Source organism: Anneissia japonica, unplaced genomic scaffold (genome assembly GCF_011630105.1).
Source record: "Anneissia japonica isolate Jap-2015-1 unplaced genomic scaffold, ASM1163010v1 scaffold287806_len661372_cov189, whole genome shotgun sequence".
NCBI lineage: Eukaryota > Metazoa > Echinodermata > Crinoidea > Comatulida > Comatulidae > Anneissia > Anneissia japonica.
The window spans coordinates 1-26,495 of NW_022743067.1; the positions used below are offsets into that span (position 1 = coordinate 1).

At 34.4% G+C, this 26,495-nt stretch overlaps 1 protein-coding gene across 1 annotated transcript; it reads left to right on the top strand.

Moving 5' to 3' along the window:
- The first annotated feature begins 5,473 nt into the window (after positions 1 to 5,473).
- On the top strand, positions 5,474 to 26,317 carry LOC117119347 (plexin-A4-like). The gene is made up of 14 exons (XM_033264138.1): positions 5,474 to 5,631; positions 7,163 to 8,240; positions 9,352 to 9,561; positions 10,218 to 10,343; positions 11,578 to 11,690; positions 12,091 to 12,205; positions 13,417 to 13,570; positions 14,147 to 14,243; positions 19,194 to 19,302; positions 20,703 to 20,804; positions 21,936 to 22,025; positions 22,556 to 22,640; positions 23,699 to 23,865; positions 26,156 to 26,317. The coding sequence occupies exons 2-14, from the start codon at positions 7,245 to 7,247 to the stop codon at positions 26,315 to 26,317; spliced, it is 2,526 nt and encodes an 841-aa protein (XP_033120029.1). The 5' UTR covers positions 5,474 to 5,631; positions 7,163 to 7,244.
- Positions 26,318 to 26,495: the final 178 nt, after the last annotated feature.

Here is a 26,495-nt window from a genome sequence, read left to right on the forward strand (position 1 = left end):
TATCATAATGACCAGACTCACAACACCCTGCAACCCCTTCTCCACTTCAAAAACTGTCATAACTCCTTTGATCTATGCTGCCCGATGGCGTAACCACTGGGGGACAAGGGGAAAATATCTGTCTTTGAAAAATTTTCCCCACCCCTTTATAAATGCCCTTTTCATCCCCTGAAAGTGCCTAAAAATCCCAAATTTCGCGCGCTTCGCGTGCATTTCTTGTTAACATGGGCCAATTTCCTCTAAAAATTGCACATTTTAGGGAGTTTTGATCAATTCCAACGAAATTAGAATTAAAAACACCGGGGGACAAGGGGAAAATATCCATCTTTGGAAAATCTTTCCCCACCCCTTGACAAATGCATCCTCTGAAAGTGCCTAAAATTCTCAAATTCTTTGCGCGCATTTCTTGTTACGGTAGGCCAATTTCCTCTATAAATTGCACATTTTAGGGAGTTTTCATCAATTCCGACGAAATTAGAATTAAAAACACAAAAATATTTTGCGCGCTTCGCGCGAATTTTGTAGGGCTTTTTAAAGTTTATCCTTTGAAGTTATTCAAACACATAATAGTCCCAAACTCAAGAAAGACAAATTTAAGATAGGTCGTTTTAACCGAAAAGAAGGGCCTCAATGTGTATTGATGGTGAAAGAATATAATGTTTGTAATAAATATAAACCATGATGAAAATGCTTATAATTTAGTTTCAAACACACGTGTGTGGCCTATATTATAAATAAGATAAGCCCTATGTCGTATTGTTTTCTATATGGGGAGTTGGGTAGGGTGAATATGGTAAATTACTAACCGGGAAAATAAATACCCACTCTGAGCCAAGACCCCTGTTACGCGCCTGGTGTTAGTGGCAATGTGTGCCCTTGTGTGGACAGGGGATGTGCCCCCCACCTCTGAAGCTGAAAACCTTGTTTTTGCAAAATAAATCAATTTGGTATTATAGGCCTAATCAATAAATTCCTCATCAACCGATATAACCTTAAACATTTTTGGAATTGACATAACATTACTGATGTCGTACACACCCTTCAGTGTGAAATGTGGCTCTCTTTGCAAGTACATCTAACATCTAAGGAAAGAAGAGCTTAGATTGGTACCAGATAAAATAATTTTGTTATCAACATTAATACATTATGCTAATTTTCATCTTTGTAAGCACATAAGACATTGCAAATTATTTCTGTGACAGCCTTTTGAAGTGTGTAAAGCTCCATTTTATCCCATACATAGCCAAATTATTGGGTGGATGATACAATGGACCATCCCCCCACCCCTTGTCAAATATTGGGGGATATATCCCCCATCCCCCCGTGATCTACGCCTATGTCCTTGAGCATGAAGAAAGCAATGGAATCGCTCGTCCGCTTTGCGTAAATTCTGTATTTGGCACAGGGCAGATGCAGGCACTAATGGTGCGACGCTCTATACCGGTAGTTCTGTTTATGTTAAAGATAAAGGTAGTAGTAGATGTAAGTGTAACTGATTGGCTTACAGTAAACCATCAAACTAACGTAATATAACAACATTTAAATTCTATCTAATATTAAGGCCATTCATTCAATTTAAAAAAATAACTTTTTTGTTGACGAATTAGTTATTTGTAAAAGAAGATTATAGGCTAAGTCAAATGTTATCTCTCCTAGCCTATTTTTTTCAAAATTATTTATAAAATAATAGTGATGAAGGGTGACGTGAAGGTGAAGTGGGGTGGGGGAGGCTCGATGATCAGTTGAGGGGCGCTAACTCGCAAAATAAGGTGATTTTTTTAAAGGTGATTTTTAACTACTTGCAAGTGATTTTTTTGGGAGGGGCGCGAGTAATTTTTGGAGAGGCATGCACACCCCACTAGATACGCCACTGGTTGAAGTACCATTTCCGAGCTCCTAAAAGGGTAATATTTATCCGTTGGGGGACTATACAGGGCCGGCGGAACGTTTTTCAAAGTGGGGGGGCCCACTTATAAGCAGGCGTGTAACAGGGGTCTTGGGTGATACCCCCCTCCACCCACCATATATATAAAACAATACGACATAGGGCTTATTTTATTATTAATATAAGCCACACACGTGTGTTTGAAGCTAAATATAAGCATTTTCATCGTGGTTAGTATTTATTACAATCATAGGCCTATTCTTTCAACATCATTACACATTGAGGCCCTTCTTTTAGGTAAAACGATCTTAAATTTTCTTTCTTTGAGTTTGGGACTATGTGTTATAACTTAGAAGGCAAGGGAGAGCAAACACAAGCTTTAACATTAAAAAATGCGCCCGAAGCGCGCGAAAAATGTTTTTGTTCTAAATTCTAATTTCGTCGGAATTGATCAAAACTCCCTAAACTGTACAATTTTTAGAGGAAATTGTCCGACCTCAACAAGATATGCGTTTTAAAATTTGAGATTTTCAGGCACTTTCCCGGGTGAAAAGGGCATTCAATAGGGAAAGATTTTCCATAGATGGATATTTTCCCCCTGTCCCCCGGTGGTTACGCCACTGCGGAGAATACCTGGCGGCTTAGATCATATGCGATATGGACACTTTCTGAAGTGGAGAAGGGGTTGCAGGCCGGGGTATTGTGATATCTGTTCATTATATCTTCCTTTTTATTCTTGCCTTTATTTTTCTCTTTTCCTTTTCCTTTTTCCTTTATTCTTCTTTCCCCTTCTTTCTCTTTCCCTCCCTCTCCCCTCTTTCTTTTCTCTTCTTACCCAGCCCGGTACGACGGCTTGGTCAGCCCGGTAAAAACCGTCAGGGGGGGACAGTCTGTCCCCTGCCCCCCCCCCCTGTTACGCCACTGCTTATAAGATGAATGGGAATATGAATCATGCAAATCTGGAATCAAATCTAGGTGGTGGGGTCAACATTCCTCCCCCGGGAAAATTTTGATTTCTAGATGGCGGGAAATGACCTTTCTCGACTTTTGAGCTAGGTGTCTAATGACTTTGTTCTTCAAAATTCAAGGTTTTCCCCCTCGTGAAAAAGGTAAGGTAAACTTTCTCATTACAGTAAATAGGCCTGTTATGTGTGTATACATACATTTAAAAAAAACTGAGTAGTTGCATACGATTTTTTCCATGAGATGAATCCCGAAAAGAAAGGAGGGTTCGGGGGTTCTTCCCCAGGAAAATTTTGATTCCTAGAAGGCGGGAAATGAGCTTTCCCGACTTCTGAGGTGTCTTTTAAATTAAAGTCATTAAAAAATACTTCAGAAGTCGGGAAATCTCATTGTCCACGAGGGCCCCCCGCCCCCCCCCCCGCTTCCGCCGGCCATGCTATAAAGAAGGCTTCATCGGGGGTGTCTATAAAACGAATACCGAAGACCCGAAAATATAACGAAGACCCATTTTTTGTTCTCTTTCATGTTGATGATAATACACCAGGCTGTCACAAAATCAAAATTACGAAATTTTTTAGACGTCTTTTTGAAGAATTTTCAATGGTGTTCGTTTCATAGACACCCGCCTCGCCGGGAAATAGGCCTACCATATCAATCAAGGATTCGCCTCACATGAAGAATAATTAATTGTGATCGTGGAGCAATCTCGACCTCGACTTTGTTCGGAAAATACAACATATGAAGTCATATTACAGTAGCTGGATGACTATAAAATAACTAATTCAATTCACGAAACTTCGTCAAAGGCCGGAGTTTCCAAGGGAATTCTCCCCCTGGATTCTCACCAGGGGCCATCGGCGGCTCCCTGGCCCTCTGCCTTGATGCTCGCTTCGCTCGTATACTTGACTTCTTACCTGATGAAATGGTTCCTCATTCACACTTTCAAAAATGTTTCGCCGCCGTTTTTTGTGATTTTTACTTCAATTTACCTTCTTCAGGTGCTCTTTTCACGAATCTTCTTCACTTTTGAAATTGCATTGCAGATATGTGGGGGACGTGTCTTCCGTCCCCTCTATGATCTGCTCCCATGCTTGGCGGAAATTTGAATTTGAAAGAATGAAAATTCTATAACTATGGAGATATACTGATTGACGTTTTCAGGATATTCATTGAAAGAAGTGCTTCGTTTTCAGTGGCGGAGTGTAAGCAAATGATTATGGCACCTCTAGATGACTGGAAATGAAGGTTTATTTTCTACTATGGTACATCACAGATATTAATTAAACCTTTATGGTTGCCGAAAATCGCTGATAAAAGATCATGAAATTGGCGTTTCACTTTGAATATAATTGCGTCAGGTGATGTGATGATGGATTTTATTATTAGTATAATATAATTTAATCATGAAAATGGAATAATTTGTTTAGTGTAATAATAAATAATGTTGAGAATAATAAAGTATAAGCCTATACTACAATATCACCTGCACTCTTAATTTAGAGGCACTGACATAATTAATATTCCATAAGATAAAAAATAATGGAACCGAGAATATACTGCCTTGAGGCTCCAAGTATATTTTCTTTGCTTTTACATAGAGTATATACCGTACTTATTTGCACCGTATATAGCAGTCAAACTATTTTATAACGCAAATCAAATTTTATCTTTTTCAAAAGTCAGTGCGAAACAAAATATAATACTGTATTTAGGCCTATAGGGAAAACGACGAATTCTGCAATTTTTAAAATTCAGCAAAAAGGCCGGGTGAAGAAACACTCTTTTTTATTTTTTATTTTATTTCAACTTTATTTCACGAGGGTAGCTCTAACAGCTGCACTACAGTAGTACAGCTGACTTGAAGAGGCCCTCTCAAAAATTGCAGAATATTGTATAGGCCTATATGAATGTTTAACATTTTCATCCATAGTGTTCTGCTGGCAGGTTCCTAAATAAGTTCTCCAAAGAATAAAGTTAAGCCTAGATAGGCCCCTATATATTTTTTGGTTCTTCCAATATTCTCGGTCCTTTTGCATCCCTCTTCAACTATAGCTAATCCTTCCATTCCGGATATCATCAAGCAGCATTATTCTTTTCCTTCCTCTTGGTCTTTTTTTAACTAGTAAATACGTCGTGTACAATTTGTTTTAAGGTTAATCACTGCAGGTAAGGCACGTAGGCTTATTTGTCCGAAGATTACTGTCCCGGTAACTAGATTGAATTATGATATTTTGTTTGTCTGCCAAAATAGGCCTAAAGTTTAAACATGGTTCCAATTCCAGTCTGTAGAAAGGATGCGTAAAGCCTGGTTTTCATAAATAGCATGGTGTTAAGTAACAGAAGAGTCTCAGGGAAGAACCACTTTAGTAAAGGGATGCAAGGGGAAAATCTTATTTATTCACTAGCATAGTGATTTTCTTATAAGCTTTACAAAACAAATTCTTTTACAAAAAATAGAGGGGGGGGGGGTTGTCCTACGCCCTCTTACACCCCTAACGCCATCCCCCACCCAATTTCCGTGAGCTGTCCTCTAGACCCGGCTCTAAAGAAAAGTTTATGTGGTGCGTCTTTCTGAGTCTGAGCGTGTCGTTAAAAGTCTGTGTGCCCTCTACGCCAAATGCGTCTGGACACTAACGACTAGGCGGAAGTAACTTTAAAACAACTTTCCGGACGATTGAACTTCACGCTTTACATCACATCATAATAATTATTATGTGATTATAATAATTATGATGTGATTATTATACACATACATGAGTATTTTGAAACAGGAGCGATAACTGGTAAGCCTAAGAACTAGGCCTAGGCTAGGCGTAGCCTGGTCCCTATATTTACATCCTCACTTTTGTAAAAAGGACCCTTTGTTAATAATAATATGTGAAATGATACGATATCTTTGGCTAACATTGAAATCGTATACTGTTGTAGTTTAATTCTAGGAACTAGGCCTAGGCCCTAGGCCTAGGTCCTAGGCCCTAGGGTAGGCCAAGTTGGTAGGCCCTAGGGCTGGGTAGGACTCGCGGCCAAGAATACTCCAACGAAAGCCTAGGCTGTAGTCTAGGCCTAACTCAGGTAGGCCTAACAGATGAGGATGTGAAAAGGAGAAGTGTCGGAGACCAAATACAACCACACGCAGATACTAGTTAAAAGTTTTATTAATACTATAGTATTAATTGAGAGGGGATAACAAGTTTATAATTTTATTTATATGATATACATCCCCCCCCCTTTTGGACATTTCTGGATCCGCCCCTGAATTTGTATATAAGAAAAACCAAAAAATAACATAAAAAACTTTATATGAGCAAAATCGTGGAAATGGTTGTGGTTTTCTGAACATTTGAAGTATCTGAGCGAGTGAATATCAAGTTGCATGTAAATATCTGTCATACTGTTTTGCTTTTGCAGTTATGCAATGTCATCTAGCAGTTCTCCTGAAATTCCTGTTTTTAATATCCACTTTAATCCTATATAATGAATTTTTATATTATTATTTTTTTAGATAATGATTAGCTGAAAGTATATTTAAACACTTTAAGGAACATCTAGTTAACTTTTCAAACACAAATTACTTTATTTACATAAAAAATATTGCTGTTTAGATCGCCTCGCGACACCTTGTGCGCACAGCCAATCCATAGCTCATAGTCAGGTTGGGGAGGAAAAAATACTATTGCTACGCATCGTAGTACATTCATATTTGGCAAATAAATTCTTGGATACATAAACTACAGTAACTTGTAATGGTAACAAATTAAAAAATGTTATTTGCAATTCTCTGAAAAAAAAAAAAAAACAATATATTTTATGTTACTGTAATTTGTAAAATTTTAAAATATCAAAATATGGAAACAGATCTCGGGAAATTTTAAAATGGTGAACAACTTCGACCCCTTAGTGAGACTGATCTGAAAAATTTTTCAACCAATCAAAAGGCTTTTTTATGAATTCATTTATAAAGCATTTTGTTAACATTTAAACACACACGGGTCGCAGTTAATTGACTTATTAATTAGTGAGTGACATCACGCATTGTAGCGTGCCTACCCTAGAGGCCTATTTTGCATGATTTTTGTATCCATAAATCGACCATTGTTTTTAAAACAGTACTACTTTGTACAGATTATTAGATAAAAAAAAGAACTTTAGGCCAGATTCAAGATTTAAATTTAAGGAAAAATTGAAATGTACAGAATAATTGAATGTAACAATTTTTAAAAATGTTGAAAATTTTTAAAATACTCAGTTAAAAGTTTCTTCCTGATTGTCAAATCTTTGAACAATACTGTAAATATTTAATCCTTTCTTTTTCAGATTTAATCAAGTGAAATTTTTAAAGCAAAAATGGTAAATCAAGACTAGTTTCCAGAATTGTAGTGAATGCGGGAACAACATAATGCAAAAGAATAGAACTTATAGGCTATTGAGTCTTCAAAAGCTTGGAGCATTTATTTTGTGGTTGCAGTTAACTTGCATACACAGTGGTACTTTGTCAGATTACCTACTGCATGAGTTCATGCCAGACTCCGGAGTTAATCTGTATCATATTGCAATCCATGATACATCTGGTGATATCTACGTAGGCGGTTACAATGAATTGTTCAAACTGTCTAAAGACTTTGCATTATTCCATAACTATTCGACTTGTGACATAGAGGGTTGCATTAACATCAACAAGGTTCTTGTTATTGATTATGATAATGATCGATTGATAACATGTGGAGGAGGCAACAGTGGAAAATGTGAAAGTCGTAATTTGAATGATACAAAGCTAATTGAGTCATCTACAAGCCAAGTAGTTGGTTTTGATTATTTATCTGCTGTTGGGTTCATAGCACCATCCTCTAGTGGGAGTGATACTTTGTATATTGCTTCAAGTGATGATGGTGACGGTGACCTATCATTCCGTTTTGTGTCACGAAGCAGGTTAAATGATCTTGGTATTGGAACAGATGATTCTATACAATTAAAACCAGGTTATGATATCCAATACACAACTGGATTCTCACATAATAGCTTTAGTTACTTTGTATCAAATAGAGCAGACCCACCTTCAACCGTTACTACATCAAGACTCAGTCGCATTTGTCAAAGATGGACGGGTATGTCCACATTTTCTGAAATTCATCTTTCATGTAATGGATATGAATACGTTCAAGATATGTTTGTTGGTCCTGTAGGACATGATTTCGCTGATTCTCTAGGTCTCCAGCCAGAAGCTGTTGTTCTTTATGGAGTCTTCTTAAATAGTCCTTCTATTGCTGATTCTGCTCTATGTATTTTTAAATGGAGTGATATTGATCTTGCATTTTCTAGAGCATTAGAGGGATGTCTTTCAATGCCAGTTTCGAACAATAAACTGGAATATGTAGACAGTATCTGTCTATATAGCGTAAGTATTTGTTTGATATTCTCTATCATCTGCCTTGTCTGCCTATTATAGTATTAGTGCAATATGTGTCTTGGTGGTAAAGATACATTATGGTAATATTAAGGAACCACTATTGTAGCAATGACAATATCAGTAGGAATGGTCCCATATAGAATGATTGAATTGATTGATTGATTGAAGCACTTGCAGTGTGCACAGTGGTGGTGTATATTTTTACAGGGGAACAATAGCTTGAATTGACCCATTATTAAGGGTGGGGGATTCCCAGAGCTGCCAGTGGGGTCCAGCGGCAAAGCCTCAATGGGGAGGGGAGGCAGGGCACGAATCCCCCAGAGTTCACATATTCTATAGCTTAAATGACTAATTTAATTAATTTCTGAATTGGAAATCTGTAAAAAAAAAAAAGGGGTTAATATAGGCTCATAGTTTTAAACACAGTTTGGCCTATATAATATGTGGATCATCTTTTGACTGACTAAACTGACATTTAAATGAAAAAAAAATCATAAAAAACATTTTAAAAGTGTATGATTATGTTTCTGTGAATTGACCCAGTGAGATCTACAGTATGTAAAATGACTAACTCATCTCTTGGTAGGATGAAGAATATCCCTAACCCCCCTGGAATCTTTATCACAGTACTTTTGCCTGTAATTCTGTGAGAGCAGCATATTGTATCTCATTTGGCTAAATTTGTGGTAGTCATGTTTGTGCACTGAACCATGGGGATCCCTTTCTTCAGACTTTTGACGGGATTCTTCAATTCTGTTGCTGCTCTTGTTCAGCTAGAGAGCTAAAGTGCACGGTAGACTTGAACTGTTTGCAATTTCTCATGTGTATGTTAAAGATAAACTTTCGAAAGAGCAGGAGATTGCCCAATTTATTACCAGGAGGACCCCACTGGAAATAGGTCTTTAAATTTGATATGTTTCATATCGATAAAATTGCTGTTCAATCCAATTAAAATATTAATTGTTTTTTACCAAAATAATGATAATACAGTGTAGGAGGGATAGAAGGTGCAAAAATAATTATTTTAGACATTTAATACAAAACATAAATCAGTACACAATATATAGTAATTCTAATACCGTTTTATATCATTTTTCAGCTGAGTGGTCTTACAGCAACTCAGATAGAAAGGTTTATGTGTGAAATTACTGATGTAAACTATAAATATTTTCAAGGCCTCAAAACAGAGGCTGCCTCATCTCAGCCTGTCTTAGAGCTCTCCAACCACAACCTAACAGCCATTACTGCAGTAGTGGAGCAGAACCATACAATAGCATTCCTTGGAACTGATGGGGGAAAGTTAATCAAGGTAAAATGAAGTTTGTGGGTCTGTTGTAAGGTAACTGATCTCTCTGAGAAGAGTTAGATGTAATGGACATGTTTTCTTGACTACCGTAGTCAGATTGTGATCAGTTCTATAGTAAGCATGTAGCAATGAATCAGGTTTTTGCATGAGACCATACACCTTTCTGCCCCATAAATATTTTAGCTAAGGTCCCCAAAAACACAATGCCAACACATGCATTTGTGGACAACATGTGTTTTGAGACACATGCCTGTTCTTGGCTCTGTTCTGATTGTTCGGTTACTCAGTTTGATTGACTCTCCAGAACGGTTCATTAAATAATAATGATAATGAACTGCATACCTTAGAAGACTACGTCTAGGATATTGATAACTGGCCTCAACTCCGTCCTTAATTAATTTTTGACGTATTATTATGCATGCACATTTTTGTTTTCCAATAAGAACATGTTTTCTTCCTTAAGTGCTTTTTGCAGACAATTTTTGTGAAATATAATTACATTTTTATTTTCTGCTCTGCTTAAAAAGAAATTTCAAAAATATATTTACCTATAAAAATGTCTTACTGCACCTCAAATGTTCTATTTCCTATGTTGATTATGTTGCTAGTGAATACATGTTTTATCTATTAGTATTAATATTAAATATCTTTCAATATAGGCACATATTATTAGCAAAGAGACATCTCGTGTGTATGAAAACTTTACAGTGGACAGCAATAGTGTGCGGTCAGATTTGTTGGTCAGTGATGATCATAGATATCTTACAATCCTCACAGAAAATAAGGTGACAATGATAAAGAAAATCACTAAATTATAATAAAATTTTTTTTATAAAAATATATGTTGTGTCTTTCCTTTTTCTTTGTAACCTTTGTTAATGGAATCGCTTTGCTTTACTGTACTGTATAACAGTTGGTATGGTAAAAAGTTAGAGTTATTTGCAAAAGTTTGTAATTTATGTACAATTTAGTTAGGAAATGATGTGTCTGATCAAGAATATAATCCCAGGATTTTTCTCAACATATTTTATAATGATAATGAAATTTTAATGATAAAGATATTTTGCTTAATATATTGCACTGCTTAAAGGTCTTGTGTACTACATATTTCTACATAATTTTCAATATAAACACCATTCTATAATAACTAGATTATTATTGATTGTAATATTTTATTGTAGCACTAATAAAAATTGTGTTTGATGCCATATGCTGAACATTATACAGATATTGCCTGGTGTAATATAACATTTGATATCCCCGAGGGAATTATATTTTTTCGAAGGGTTATATTTTCCCGAAGCGCATAGCGCTGAGGGAAAATATAGTCCTGAGAAAAAATATAATTCCCAAGGGGATACCAAATGTTAATATTACACCGATAGAAAAGGCAATATCTGTATATTACATAGCCAAACATAGATCGTTTAGCCTAAAATTCACCGTTTGCTCTCCTTACCTAAGCGTAGAATGACCGAAAAACGTAACACGTCTTTCCACATTCACAATTCATGAGCGATCGATCGTGCGCTCGACTAGCAATTCACTAGGGGCGCAATGCGTGTGTAATCCGGTAACGTCAGAGACCGGTCACTTTTCAAAGTTATATTTCCCTACGGGGAAATATAACGTTTTCGATCCTCATAGCGCTAGTCACATGATGGCATTTCGACCAATCACGTACTCGTATTTACATAGGCTATGTAATATAACTCAATAGTATCTATAAAACTAGGTTATTATTGATTGTAATATAACTTATTTTATTGTTGCACTAATGACAATTAAGTTGCTGCCATATGCTGGATAGCATTAACTCAATAACATCTATAAGACATGAATCCATGTATATATTTACATGCATCAAAATCACAGACAATTAGTATTAGTCATCAGCAAGTGCATAATTTAGAATCGCATAGGAACAACTGTAAAATTTATATTTGGTAATTTGTACTAAATATGATTTTAAATTTAGATTTTAAAAAAAAGAAGATATTTTTATTCAATTTAATTGAGGTCTTGCAATTACGTGTTGAGAACTGTACTCAGTACACGACTTGTGATAAATGCATTGGGTCAACTGCTGAGGATGGTGACCCCTACTGTGGCTGGTGCACGTTAGAAAAAAAGTAAGAAATTAATTCATAGATTATTATTGCTATTGTTGTATTGTATTATTATTATTGTTATTTATTCATGTGAAAGATTGCAGCAGTGCAATACAAAGAATCATGTAGTAGGCACTAGCTGCCCTGAAGATGAATAAATAATTACAGTACAGTATGCCATTAATAATTAGAGCATGTCATAAATACTTACGTAGGTAAACCGACTGTGGCACTGAATGAAAATATAATGAGGAAATACAGATATTATGCGCACTGGGATGGAGAATTCTATATAGCCATTATACAGTAATAAATTTTTGAGGCCACTATTAGAAAATATTGACCTGAGAAAGCCATTACATTACCTGAAAAAATGTCTTCATTTGAGGGGTAATTTGCTTTCTTGCGTATTTGATTTTAGGTGTAGTCGTCAACCAGATTGTGCAAGCACTTGGCTTCCATACAATAATGCAGCCTGTGCATCAATACAGTCAGTTGAACCACCATCACTTTTGTATAACCAAGGTGAACAAATGGTAGGTTACCATTACAATACAAGACCTGTGGAGAATTGCCTTAAAATGGTTTAAGATTAGTCACATAGACAGCCTTAAAGCTCTGTCTACACTGTCATATTTTAGTAATGTGCCCATATATGGGCTAAAATTAAACACAAATATAAGCATATCACAGTTTTTTTGTTGCATAAAATTTGATAATGTGGACTAAGTTTAAAGCTCTGTCCATAATCAAAAAAGTGTTGTATGCCCAAAGTCATGATGTGCCCATATATGGTCATGATGTGATGTCATCATGACCATAATTAGAATTTTCACATGTTTTTGTCAAATGAAATTTGATATTTCGGACAAGGCTTTAGTCCTGTCCAGATTATCAAATTTTATTTGACAAAAACATATAGCATGCCTGAATATGTTCATGATGACATCACATCATGACCATATATAGGCACATTTTTTTTGCGAAAGAAAATTTGATATTCTACATAGAGCTTTATTACAATCAACCTATGAGTTCTTTGCTGTAAAACAGTCTTTGCTAAAATTTATTGAGTATTGAAAAAAAAACATCATCTCATTAAAAAAAATAGTTTTGATTGCTAATGGTCATATTATTAATTGTTTGTGTGTTGAATACTGTGTCACGCACATTCATATGCAAATAAAAAAAAGTAAAATTGTTAGGCATATCATTTTCTACAGATAACACTGGTTATTTAAATATGTTGTATTATAATATTGTATTATAATTGGAATAAAATTTCTACATTTTAGCCTTCCATTCTGCAATACCTTTCTGGTGAAAATTGTCATATAATACTGTTTGCTTTCTAATTTGAGATCCCTCCAATTCCAAGACCCCTATTATGTAACCACAGTTTTGAAAATTTGTATGGAAAAATTACCTAGAAAACACAGATATTTGTTGTGCTACAAGAGGCCAAGCGATTCAACTGATTTGATAGATCCCTGCTCAGCGAGGAGGGCGTATCCCCATACTGGTTTGGCTTGGGGTTCTGTATTTCTTTTCCAATTACATCTGTTCACTTGTTTTACGCATAGAGACCCTGTTATTTTACAAATGCATAACCTTTAACCTCTAACCTCTTATTATATTTTGGCCACACACCATAAGGCACAGTTTATAACAAACAAGATGATTATCATCATGTTTTTGCAGTACTGTAGATAACAGAAGTAATGTAAAAAAATGATTGATTTCACAGCTTACTTTGAACATTCAAGAACTTCCTCCTGTTTCTGCAAACTCATATTATGAATGTAATTTTAACAATGGTGCTTACAACTCAACTCTTGGAGCAAGCAACAATTGTACATCACCCCCTGTTGACCATATACCAAACATACCAGAAGGAAATGGTAAATTACTATTTAAATGTGTAAATAATATAAAGTGTCCCAAGTTGGGTATGACTCTTTATCATGATTTAGCAATCCTCTCCATTTATGGCATAATTATGTTTTCTTTGTATAATTTTTGGTTGTTGGTATCAGTTTAGCTATCTGGCCCTGGGTGAGGAGATGTGGCTTGGTGATTTAAATGCTTGCTTGAAGATATTGTTCGATCCTGATGAAAAAATGTCAGGATTTGTTTCATAAACTAAACAACTCTACTCTCCAAGCATGGTAAAGATGCATAGTCTCATATTTAATTTTGATTAAATATACAGTAGTTTAAAAAAGAGAGATTGGTAATTGGATTATGACAAATGTTTATTGAAATAATGTTTCATGGCTTATAAAAAATAATATTAAAATATATACCATTGCCTAGAAACGAGTTCCAGTTCCTTGTTTGGGGTTAAAGCAAACACTAATTTTTAAAATGCTGTTGTTATTATTAATTATATATAAAAATTAATCACATTTATGTTAGAAACTATTTCACATATTCTATAACCTCATTACTGTATATGTTTTCTTGAAAATTTTCAGATCATGTTGATATTGAACTGGCTATATTCTCTTCAGAAACAAGAATGAAATTTTTAACAACCAGCTTCGCATATTATAATTGCGATGCAATAAAGTCGTAAGTATTGAAATTAATTTTTTTTAAAACTATGGTTATAAAGGAACAAGCTAATCCAGCTTATGCTAAAAAAATTAAGTATTGAGCTTTTACCCAGAATCACAAATAATATACATTTGAAAGTGCAATCTTACCTTAATATGCTTTCTGTAGGTGGGCCCTCCTGCCGCCTCCTCTTAAAATCGATTTTGATCTCCAGGAAATTTTGAGGCTTGTTACATAACGTTGATGCGTTATTTATGCCTGGGTTCAACAATTCTATTATTTTTTCGTGTTTAAGTTCCATTATGAATCTGGCTTATTGGTTCATCCAAGTAAGGATCTCACTGATAGACCAACAACATCACTTCTGATTTTTGTGATCTCTGTAGGTGCTCTCAGGGTTTTGTTTGGTTTAATGTTTGATCATATTGTAATAGTTGTTGATGTTATCATTCATGCAAGCCATCTATCCTTAATATTATTTCAAGCACTGCTTATTATTTTCTGTATAAAATAAAAAATAAAGGGATTATACTGTATGTAAAAGGTTGTTAAAGATTATGTAAGTTTTCCATGTTTTAAGCATTTCAAGCCAGCTTCAGTTAGGTTCAATGCAGATTTGCAGTAAATCACATTAGTTACTATCTTTAAGCAAGTTGGTCATCATTTTGACACATTAATATTAAATTATGAAAGTAAAACCAACTGCTATTTTTGTGTTCGGTTTTGTGGTTTAAAAAAAGTTAGTTTCTGAATCTTAAATTCACTAACATAGAAATCAGGCTGAGTTTTAGTAGCACTAAAGATCTTGTAAACACAGATAGCGCTCTCTGCGATTGTACGCATAACAAATAGAAGTGCCAATGTTCATTAAAATAAACAAAAGTAGGCCATGTTCTCACACGGCAGCTAACGATTAGCAGGATCCGGGTCCTGCTAACCGTTAGCTGCCGTGCGTGCATACCAGAAAATTCCGATCCAGATACCAAGAATATGATGATCCAATCACTGGCCAATAAGAAACTGGAAATTATAAATGCGTACGTGTGATTGGTTGATGATAGAAATAAGCTCAACGTGCTAACCAATAGCGCTTGCTAACCGTTACGGTTTCCGTATACCGCTAACGGTTAACTCTAACCAATCGGGCGTTCTCATACAGGTGCTAATGGTTAGTATCCGATCCGGATACTAGTGCTCTCGTGAGAACCAGGCTGTAATTACTTTTGAGAGAGGGCGTCCTAGTTGTTACCATGGCTATTGTAGAATTTGCATACAGATGTGCTATCTTTAGTTAATGACCTCTGATATCAAAGTTGAAAAGTAACCACATTTGAAAGAGGGCACCATGCACTGCATTATTTAATACAGAATTTGCAAGCGGAATTCTCAGTATTGTATTCGCAGTAATGTATTGTAAATCTTGTAATTTATAAGGTCTGGTAGCAATAACAATATTTTTTAATGTATTGTAAAGCTTTGTCCACACTGTTGTATGCCCATATACAGTCATGATGTGCCTATATATGGTCATGATGTGATGTCATCATGACCATATTTAGGCATGTCACATGTTTTTGTCAAATAAAATTTGATAGTCTGGACAGGGCTTTAAGAAATAAGGACCTTATTTATTATTATTATTATTTATTTTATTATTATAAAAAAAAAACCCAATGCTTGCATCATTCATGATGTGCATTTACATGGTCATGATGTGATGTCAGCATGACCATATTTAGGCATGTCATGTTTTTGTCAAATAAAATTTGCTAGTCTGAACAGGACGCAAAGCCTGGTTTCCTTAAAATCGCTACACTGTCGCTACATTATTTTCAGTGCAATCAGTATATTCTGCATACCAGTCCCCAACGCTATCGCGAAGCTCCCCGATTTGACCGACCAATCAGCATTCCCAAAAGCTGTCGACGATTGTGTGGAAATTAAGCTTTTGAGAAATAAGCACATTCATCATAAAACCACAGTGATTTCATCATTTATTGCAAACATTTCGTTTATATCAAATAAGGAAGACCCCTGTGATCTGTTGTTAATGTAAATCATAGTAAATCTAGTTGTTGTTAGGTTAGCCGTATTATTAAAATACAAGTAAAAGCATTAAAATTGCAGAGTCAGCGGGAGTGCTGTTTAAATATTTATTTGTTCTTCCCAGGATAATTTTTCATACAGATGTTAATATTGTTTTTTTTTAAATTTTTTTTTTAAAGATAGTACTATTCACTGTAATGTATGATGAGGAAATACATTACAAAAGGGTAATAAATAGAATTTATATCTTATTAAAAATTACAATTAAATGCTCCTTAAATTTAGAACATTTAATACCCTCACTGGTACAAAAATAAAGGCATCACAGCCAATCACAGAAAGGAAGACTAAGGATTTTTCCATTTTCAAGAAGCATAGAATAATGGACTGTAGACAAATTGAATTATGATTAATGTCAGTTATTGACTTCACACTCTACTTTGGCAAGAACCACAAATTGTGAAGTAGATATTATTACAGGAAGTTATATGGAATAACAGTCATTTGGTGTTTACAGTATTGTTAATATATAAGGAAGTAAATGCTTGAAAGTTAAGTAGGGATTTTCTTTGAAAGGGCTGTATTATTGTTGCCAAAATACCATACAGTATATTTCGTGAAGGATGAGTAACTATTTTATTTTTACAAACCTGTGGTTGGTACTAAATAATGTACAAATCAAAATGGAGAATGCTTATTATAGTGTTATTTCAAGCTCTGTTTATCTTCCAAAAGATAGAGTTCACAGTATATAACACATGTGAGAAAATAGATGATTTAGAATCAACTTTTTATATGATTAGAAAACTATAAAGTAAATTTTCAAGCAATTGTAAAATCAGTTTTCAGATACATTATTTACAATTGGTAAGTTTTAAAATATATGTCTTGGTATCAATTATCATTTACAAAATTGGATGTAAAAATTAAATTGATAATTTAAACAATATAAGTTGACAAAAAATAAGTAGTATTATTATAATTGCAAGAGACCAACATTTTAGTTACATTTTTTACAAATTGCCAAGTTTTATAATATTTGTCTTGGTCATCAAATATCATTCCAAAATTATACATGTAAAATTGTATAATTTTAACAATACAGTAAACATATTGGTTAGCTAAATATTATTAATGATAGTATTATTATTATTATTATTATTATTATTATTATTATTGTTAATAATAATAATAATAATAATAATAACTTTAATGGCACATTTTCAATTAAAAGTAAGTTCAATGCACTTACTTATACATATGCATATTTTAATAGAAATTTTAAACCCGGAGCCCCCTTTTAAAATTAACCAACTACCAAATTTACATATTCAGAATTAAAGTGGACTAAAAAGGGAAGCCAATGAACAAACAGAGCCAACAATAATCCATAATTAACAATAATAAATAATTCGATCAAAAACGATCAGAAAATTTTATAGCAAATCGCATACCATGAAATGGCAAGGGTAGACAAGCTAATGTTGTAGTTAAATGCAGGAAGCTAAAATTGTCCAGTTGCTAAAAGCACCAGAGGCTTAGCCTCCTGGACCCCACGTTCACATTCTCTTTAGGATTCTTTGCTGGAAAAATGTGAAGCGCTTAAAAGCCTGCTGGCATGAAGCGCTATGTAAGTCTTATATATTTTATTGTTATTACTCAGTGTTCTTTCTCCCATTTGAAACATTTTTACTGGTAAATTTGTCCATAAAAATTCAGCTATGCACGCAGGCGTTATCCCTTTTGAGTGGGGGTTTAACGACTTGAAAATACAAGAATATATATAGTCATTGTCTAGGTATAGACTGGAATGATGTTCAGTTATTGAAAGAAGGCCAGTCTAGACTACCTAGGCCTAATCAGTAGTTTTATTATTTTACAATTTCAGAATTTTTACTGGTTGGCCAGTTATTTTTACCAGTAAAACTGACGGTTAAAATGGCTTTTGGAGAACACTGTTACTGAATATTATTAGTTTGGTATATCAAGTGTTGTGTTTTTTTTATAACATTACTTCCTTGATAATAATATTTTGATTCTTAGTTCTTATATTTGCTTTCTTTGTTTGTGCTGTGAAAAGGGTAAATTAACATTACAGTATTTACAAATACTTTCATGTGAGTCACAGACCTAAAGGTTAAAATTTAAACCAGGAACTACGGTACTACTTGACAGTTCAGCAAAATAGCAAGTGGGTATTATATATTCAGGTACTTTATAGCATGTATGTATTGCATTATTCAACAGTAGCCATAAGCTGAAATAATTTGTGTTGCAATCGGAAAAATGGCTTAACAATTAAGATGAATATTACATTATACCTTAGTTCTTCAGATAAAAGCCCATCTCAGGGGAAAAGCCCACCCTTAATTTACGCTCAATTAACTACATACCAGCCTATCCTCGGGCAAAAGCCCAGGGTAAGACTTTTACAAATATTCCCAGAAAAATTATTATTATTCATATAGTGCTGAAAAAATGCCATTTGAATGCAATTGATTCTTCTGGTATAAACATACCACCCTCTCTAAAAATTGGTCAAATTTTTTTAAAGATAACCCAATTCCCTTTAAAATAATTGAAGTATCATAAACTATGTCATGAATACATACTTGGATGTACCGATAAGCCAGAATCCTAATGAAATGTACCCATGAAAAATAATGGAATCATCAAACCCAGGCATATATATAATGCATCAACGTTAAGATAATTCAGGAATCTTCAATTAAATCCTTTTTAGATAAAATATATTATCAATCACCACCAGAAATACCCCACTGGAAAAAAGACTTTCGTGGGCTATCCTTGAATAAATCCAATCCAATCCAATCCAATTTGAATTTAAATTCAAAACTTTCTGATTTTGGTGAAATTGGGATAGGCCTAATTTGTTTTCTTTTTTAAATTTTCTTTCAGGTGTTCTGAATGTGTCAACAGTTCATGGGCAGCATGCAGGTGGTGTATTGGAGATAATGTATGCAAATCGGGGCAGTGTATGCAAAACGATGTTCTTGTAGAACACCAGGTGAGATTCAGCTATCCAATCAAATTATTTTTCTATTTAAATCAATCAGTTAACTTGTCTGTAGAGATGTATAAATATGTATTGTCATATATTGATTGATTGATCAATCCAATAAAAATACCTTTCTATTTAAATCATTAATCAAATTGTCTGTACAGATATACACAACAATTAATAGTGTGTGTGTGTGTGTGTGTGTGTGTGTGAAGCTGATAGAGGAATAAAAACAAATTAAACATTAGACAAAAATACTGTTTTATTATATTTAAAAGAAAAAAAAACTAAAAGAAAACAGCAAGTACACTCATCAGTTACAGGATGGATGCTTTATAAATTAAGTCTCTTATTGAGGCCTGGGGACTGGAGTTGTGTTAAGTTGTGAGAAAAAGTCCTGCTGTAACAGGAATTGAACCCATGATCCTGGGATTAGGAAGCAAGCATCTTAACCACTAATCTATTCAACTCCACTCCAAAATTACTACATTAAAATGCAACTAATTGACTATCCTAATTTTAAAGGACAATAAGCGATAAACTAGGGGGCACTCTGAGAGCACCCTCTTCTGATAACAGTTGTTGGCTGTAGACTGTTATATATAAAATGTTGTTTTCATGGATTATGACCTTGACCCTTGGCCTTGACCCTTCAAAATTTAATTGGGTGTAGATTGTTGGTCAATGAACACTGTGACCAAGGTTTATGGATTTCTGATAACAATTTTCAGCTGTAGGCTGTCATATGAAAAAAGTAGTATTTCAATTATTCTGACCTTGACCTGTGATCTTGAACTTTCAAAAATCACCTAGATGTTTGGTCATTGATAATTGTGACCAAGTTTCAAGAGTGTCTGATAAAAATCGTAGGCTGTAGGCTGTTATATATAAAAAGTAGATTTCATTGATTGTGACCTTGACCTTTATCCTTCAAAAGTTAATCTCTTCAAGATCTGTGGCCATAGGTCATTATGACCAAGTTTGAAGAGTTTCTGATAAAAAACTGTGGACTATAGGCTGTTCATAGACAAATACACAAAAGCGGACAATGTTTAAACACTGCTGGACTTAATAATGATGCATTGCCATGAAAGTAAATACAGGTTTTACTCCAATTAAAGACCACTTTTGGGACCGGAATTTCCATGGTGTTTAGCAGCTTTGTTCTATAATTAAAATATAATAAAGATAAAAGACTTTTCTTTATTTGGGACCACAGTAAAACGGTCTTTAATTTGAGATGTTCTTTAATTAGATGGGTTACAATAGTTAATATTAACAGCATTATGTGATAATTATAAATTATATCATAATCTCTTTTTGATGGTTATAAATTAATTTCCAATTGAAGACTAATGAATATTGTTATGGCTTTGTGATGTACTATTTATCATTTCCTTCTGTAGAACCAAACATACTGCCCACAGATAATCAGAGGCACAAAATTAGTTCCTGTTAACTTCGAAAAGGACATTGTTATTGAAACACTTAATCTTCCAAAAGGAAAGGTATTACACGTCATTGCTGTTTTTACTATTAATGTAGATCATTTCCTCAGTATACCAATAAAGAACTGTAAAACTTGGTCAACACTATCAAGTGATGATATCCCATATTACACCCATATATGGCCAATTTGTTACATTAATGCGCTATATAAGCCAAAATTATTATTATTATTATTATTATTATTAAGCTTTACAGTAATGTAAAAAAAGCTTTCAATTTCAACTTAAGGCCAAATAAAATTAATTGTTAGTTTCATGTACCAGGAATTTAAAATCATTTTGTAGGGAGAGTATTTACTATTTACTATCATATACACTAATGGTAAAAGCTGGTAAATAGTAAAAATAGTTTTTTTTAAATTTTTATAAAAGAAATAAAATGAATCTTTGTAATGTATTTGCTATTTATGTTCCCACCTATTCTTAGGCTTAACATCTTTCTTTCAGATAGTCATTATTTTTATTGTCCATGGAAAAATGAATGTTTTTTTGAAAAATAGCAAATAGTATATTTTTTCATGAGGCTCCAAAATTTAATGAGGCCGGGGACGTGAAACTAGAAATTAATTTTATATGGCCTAATGTAAGACTAAAGGTTATTATTTAAAAATCTTAAAGATACAATTAGTATTATATTAAAAACCACCTATTGATTTTGTTGAATGTTGAATATGTATTGTTTTTGCTTTGCTTTCATTATTTTTTTCAATTATTTTATTTTGTGTATTAGATATATTTCTGATTGTGTTTTAAATATAAATTGAATGTTTATTTTGATATTTTAAAATGTTTATTTCAAGATATACTTATGATTTTAAAATTTTGATAAAAAAATATATTTGATATTTTATGTTTTAATGTTGATTTTTATATTTTTTTTATGCATTTAAATGAATATGATGTGTATTTTGATGTAATTTAATATTTACTTCTGTTGTTTGTTAATATTACTTTTATTGTTTTTTAACTCACAGTCCAGTATGGCCTGTGAGTTATGGTAATGGTGCGGCAAAAAAAACACTTCAACAGTTGTAAAATGCTCTCACTCGTTTCAATATTTATTTTGATATTTTTTATGTTTATTTAGATGTTTTTATGTAATATAAATATTTTTACATTTTAAAAATTTAGAATTACAAATGCAATGTAGAAATAGAAGAAAACATGATGGAAATTTCAGCAACTCTAGTAGAAGACTTTGTTTCTTGTGATTCAACAGTGGTAAGATTAATGAAAAAAAAGAATTAATAACAACTAGAGCAGTCACTCCATATAGTACATACCTCCACCCTGTGCCTGAATACCAACAATACACAGGCTGTATATGATGACCGAAACTGCAGCATACCCTCAAGAAAATAATGGAATCGCTTATCTTATGTGCTGCCTGAATAAAAGTGCCTATTCCATTATTTTCTTTTATGCTCGAGGGTAAACAATGAATTTTCATGACCGTGACTTTGTCCTTTTACCCTTTCTTCCAAAAATTGAATGGTGTCTTTCATTGATTATTGTGTACAATTTCAGTAAATTTTATGATGATTCATTCTTTAGTTTTTGCATAATCTTGCTAACAGACTGAAAGACATCCCAACACACAGACAGACATGTATACATAACCTTCTTGGCAGTGGTAATGAAAGTGAATAAATAACAGTTTTAGTTTTCAAGAATGAATGAAGGGCATACTAATGTGACAGAGACCTGCCCACTCTCCATGTAATTATTACATTTATAACTTATCATTACAGTACAATTACAATAAGAACGTCGAAGAATTAAGCGTTGCCATGAGAATATCGTGGGACGGTAACACCATTGATAATGAATATACTTGTGAGTAAAAAATTATAAATTATTTTGCAATATTTGCCCCTTTGAGGTCGTGACCTGTATCCCGTACGGGATAATTTAGTGTCCCAGGATGGTAGACCCGTATATAGTACGGCATGATTTTCCTGCTTGTTTTAGTAATGCTTCTATTTGTTGTTGACTCTTTTTAGGGGATTCCCCTAATGCCATAGTAAGTAGACATGATCGTATGGAGAAAAAATCAGCAATTTTTTTCTGTTAGTGAGTGATGTACTTGAATAGACGAGAATAGCTGAAGGAGAATATTGATTACATAATAAATAACCCTGAATATGATTCTGAAGAAAGATTTCAATAGAAACTGATAGCAGTGCAACCAGTAATGCTAGGCCTAGGTCTGAACACGTTCATGTCGGGTTTGGTAATGTATATAGACATGTAGATAGGAGGTTGGTGGTGACTTGTCTATTCTCCCACACCTGCCAGCCTACACCCATGTGTGGCATATAATAACCTTTGTCCACGTTAACCAATACATGCCGGTTTCTTTTTTACACTTGCCCATCTTTTCATATCACTTCTTCCAATTCTATGCATAAGGTTTGTACCCCTTTCTAAAGATCTATGATACTTTCAAGCAAAAATGATGTCTGTTACATAATAACAATTTCTTTTATGCACACTTAATTCAGACAATTTCATTATTTTCAAGTTAAGTTCCAAATAGTAAACTGACATTCCAAATGTCAAGTATGTCACTCATAGACTACCAACATCACTGCTAATTTGTAAAGTTTTCATTGTGTATTACTGTATGCAGTACCTTGAGTAAAAAATGTGTCCTAATGGGAAAATCCTAGTGTGTATTTTATTTATTTTATTTTATTTTATTTCAATCGTCCAACAGGAACTCTTCGTTCCCACTGACAGGCGAAAATTGCAATAAAAATATATAGAAAATATAATAAATCACTTAGCCTCATGACTCAGTTGGTGGAGTATCCAATGGGTAGTCTTGGGTTTGAATCGTTAATTTGTATAGTACTGTAGTTACTCATCCTATTGCATAATTCTCTTTCCAGTGGATCTGTATAAATGTGCAGTAAATCGTCCTGATTGTAGTCGCTGCTTGTCGGAATATGTCACAGAAGTGGATCTAGAGTGTGTGTGGTGCGAGGATTCTACCTGTAAATACAACGGTAGTTGTACTGAACCGAGTCATGTTTGTGGAGCGCCTGAAGTGACTGAGGTAGGCCGGATTCACACTGATAAACCGTTCCGCTAAGCCTCACTCCTTGACATAACTAAAAGCATGATTCAGAAGTAAGCTTTGAAGTAGTAGCAGTTTACTTGTCATAAGCCCTGGGTAGTGCCTGTGAAGACGCTTTTTGTATTAAGTTACTTTAACCTTACTGCAGAAGATTTACTCCTGAGCAGTCTCAGGAGTAAGTGTGCTACTACACAAGGAAGATAAGGAATACGCGCTTGGAGTAGCGCTGTGTAGACACACTTACCTCAAAGCTCGCAAGTAAATGCGAACTTTATTTTGACCTCAATTATTTTCAAAATATAAATACATTTATTTGTGGCACAAACATGTATTCCAGACCCTGTTCTAATGTCAGTTGTTAAGTTTAACAATCCTGAAAGGTTCATTATGTTTTTGTCGACATAAGTGGTGGATTCACTTTGACAAAAATCTGGTATATGCCCATTAGTCATGATGCACCTACATACTGTATGGTCATGATGTGCCTATATATGGTCATGATGTGATATCATCATGACCATATTTAGGCATGTCACATGTTTTCAACAAATAAAATTTGATACAGGGTTCGAAATAACGCTGGTCTGCCGGCCAGTGGCTAGTAAAATGCATGGTGGGCCTGTTAATTATCCCAATAACAAGTCCGCATGACCAGTTAAAATTTCAATGAAAGTCTGACAAAATACCTAAAGTTTTACTCATTCACCTCTTAATGATGTCTTTACAAAATATTTCACACAGATAATGTCAACAAGATCGCTATTTTCTGTTTATTGTCATGTTAATGTCAGCTACGAACAGCCTTGGGCTCAGTCATTCAAAGCGAGTAGATGAACATCACGCAGTAGCTAGGCCATGGAGCAATCCATGGCTAGACGTACAGAGGCAAATCACCTTCTCCGCATGTTACAGCGACAAGGAGAAGTTGATTTCCGTCTGTGTGAGCACCGTGAAGTGAAGTTAAAACATCCATGTCATGTATCCATCCCACAATGCAACGTGGGACAAAAGTTAATAAACAACGCAACGATTTCCGGACGAAATACTGTGAATGAACTGTTCGTACAGAGTATAGTCCCAATAGCATTGTCATGGAGATTATCTATTAATTAAAATGACACAGCAGTAAAACGTTAGATAAAGTGATAGTTATGCCTTCCATTGTTTTAATAAAGTGCCTTATGAATACTTAAAAATCGATTCAACCTGAAATGAAAAAGGAACTCAAAGCAATTGTTTCTACGACGGCTCTTTTTCAGCAGACATTTAATTCGGATTTGGTATTTCATTAGATTCATATATCAGTCTACATGTAAATTACACTCACATTCCCCAAAAACATTGCTAAACGGAGGAAATTTGCAGAGAATGAAATTTAAATTTGTTAGATTTATTTTAGATTTGACTCTAAAACAGGTTTCTTATTTATTTTAATAAATTTGTTTAATTAAAAATTCAGCAAGCTGTCACGCACTATGAAACTTTGGGCGATCTGACTGACGTCATGACAGCCAAGCACATGGGATTTTTGCCCAGCCACATGACCCCACGAAAAAAATTAACCAATTAGCGGGCAGAGTTTAGGAGGCGCGACCTGATATTTACAACAAGTCGCATCGTGACCGTGAATAATGTGTTGTGTTTACAGTTTAGAAAAAAATGTCAGACCGAAAATGCACGTAAAAACAATATAAAAGCATTCAATTTATTGGTACAGTAATTCAATTTGCTGTGCACTACAGCTAAACAACAGGTACTGTATGTATTATATGTTAGATAATATGTTAACTTTTTGTAGGCTAGTCATACTGAATTCACTGACTGGGCTATATGCTAAGCCTATATTAGCGTCTAGGCTAGGCCGTAACTGGCCTACAGTACCTTATTCGGAAAGGATTCAATAGAAATGTTCCACAAACCGATCTTTCCTGAAACCGAACATCGTACCGAACATCGTATTGTGAGAGTGCACTGTACATACAAATAGATTCCTGTATTTATATTTCGCGGCATAATTTCATACAGAGACAACAGAACGATTTTTCTGTATCTGTCAGTGTTACTTCATCGGTGATGGCCAGCATGATCAGCATGTCACAAATGTGGTATTTGGGCCTTTTGAAGTTGGCATGATAGTGGCTAGTGAAAGGAATTGAGGACCAGTAAAAATATTAATTTACTGGTCCACTTGGCTAGTTAAAAAAAACCTTAAGGGAACCCCTGTGATAGTCTGGACAGGGTTTAACACTGACTGAACAATTGGTTACAGGTAACACCAACAACTCTTGCAACATCACCTTCCACCCTCCAAGTCATCACTGTCACAGGAAATGACCTTGGTCGTGATGAAGACAACATTTTGAGTATCACTGTAAACAACCAAGTCTGTGACATCATCAAGGGCTCATTCAACGTCTCTAACCAAAGGTAATGTAGGATATTTCTCATTAGTATTTGAAGTTTGGCACAGTGGAAATGAGTTTCCCAACCTTCGAAAGCCAGGGTTTCAATCCTTCGCTGTTCATTTCACTTGTGTCTTTGAGCAAGGCACTTTATCTACAGTCTACCCAACTATATCAATGAGTACCAGCAAATTGCTGGGTGTAACC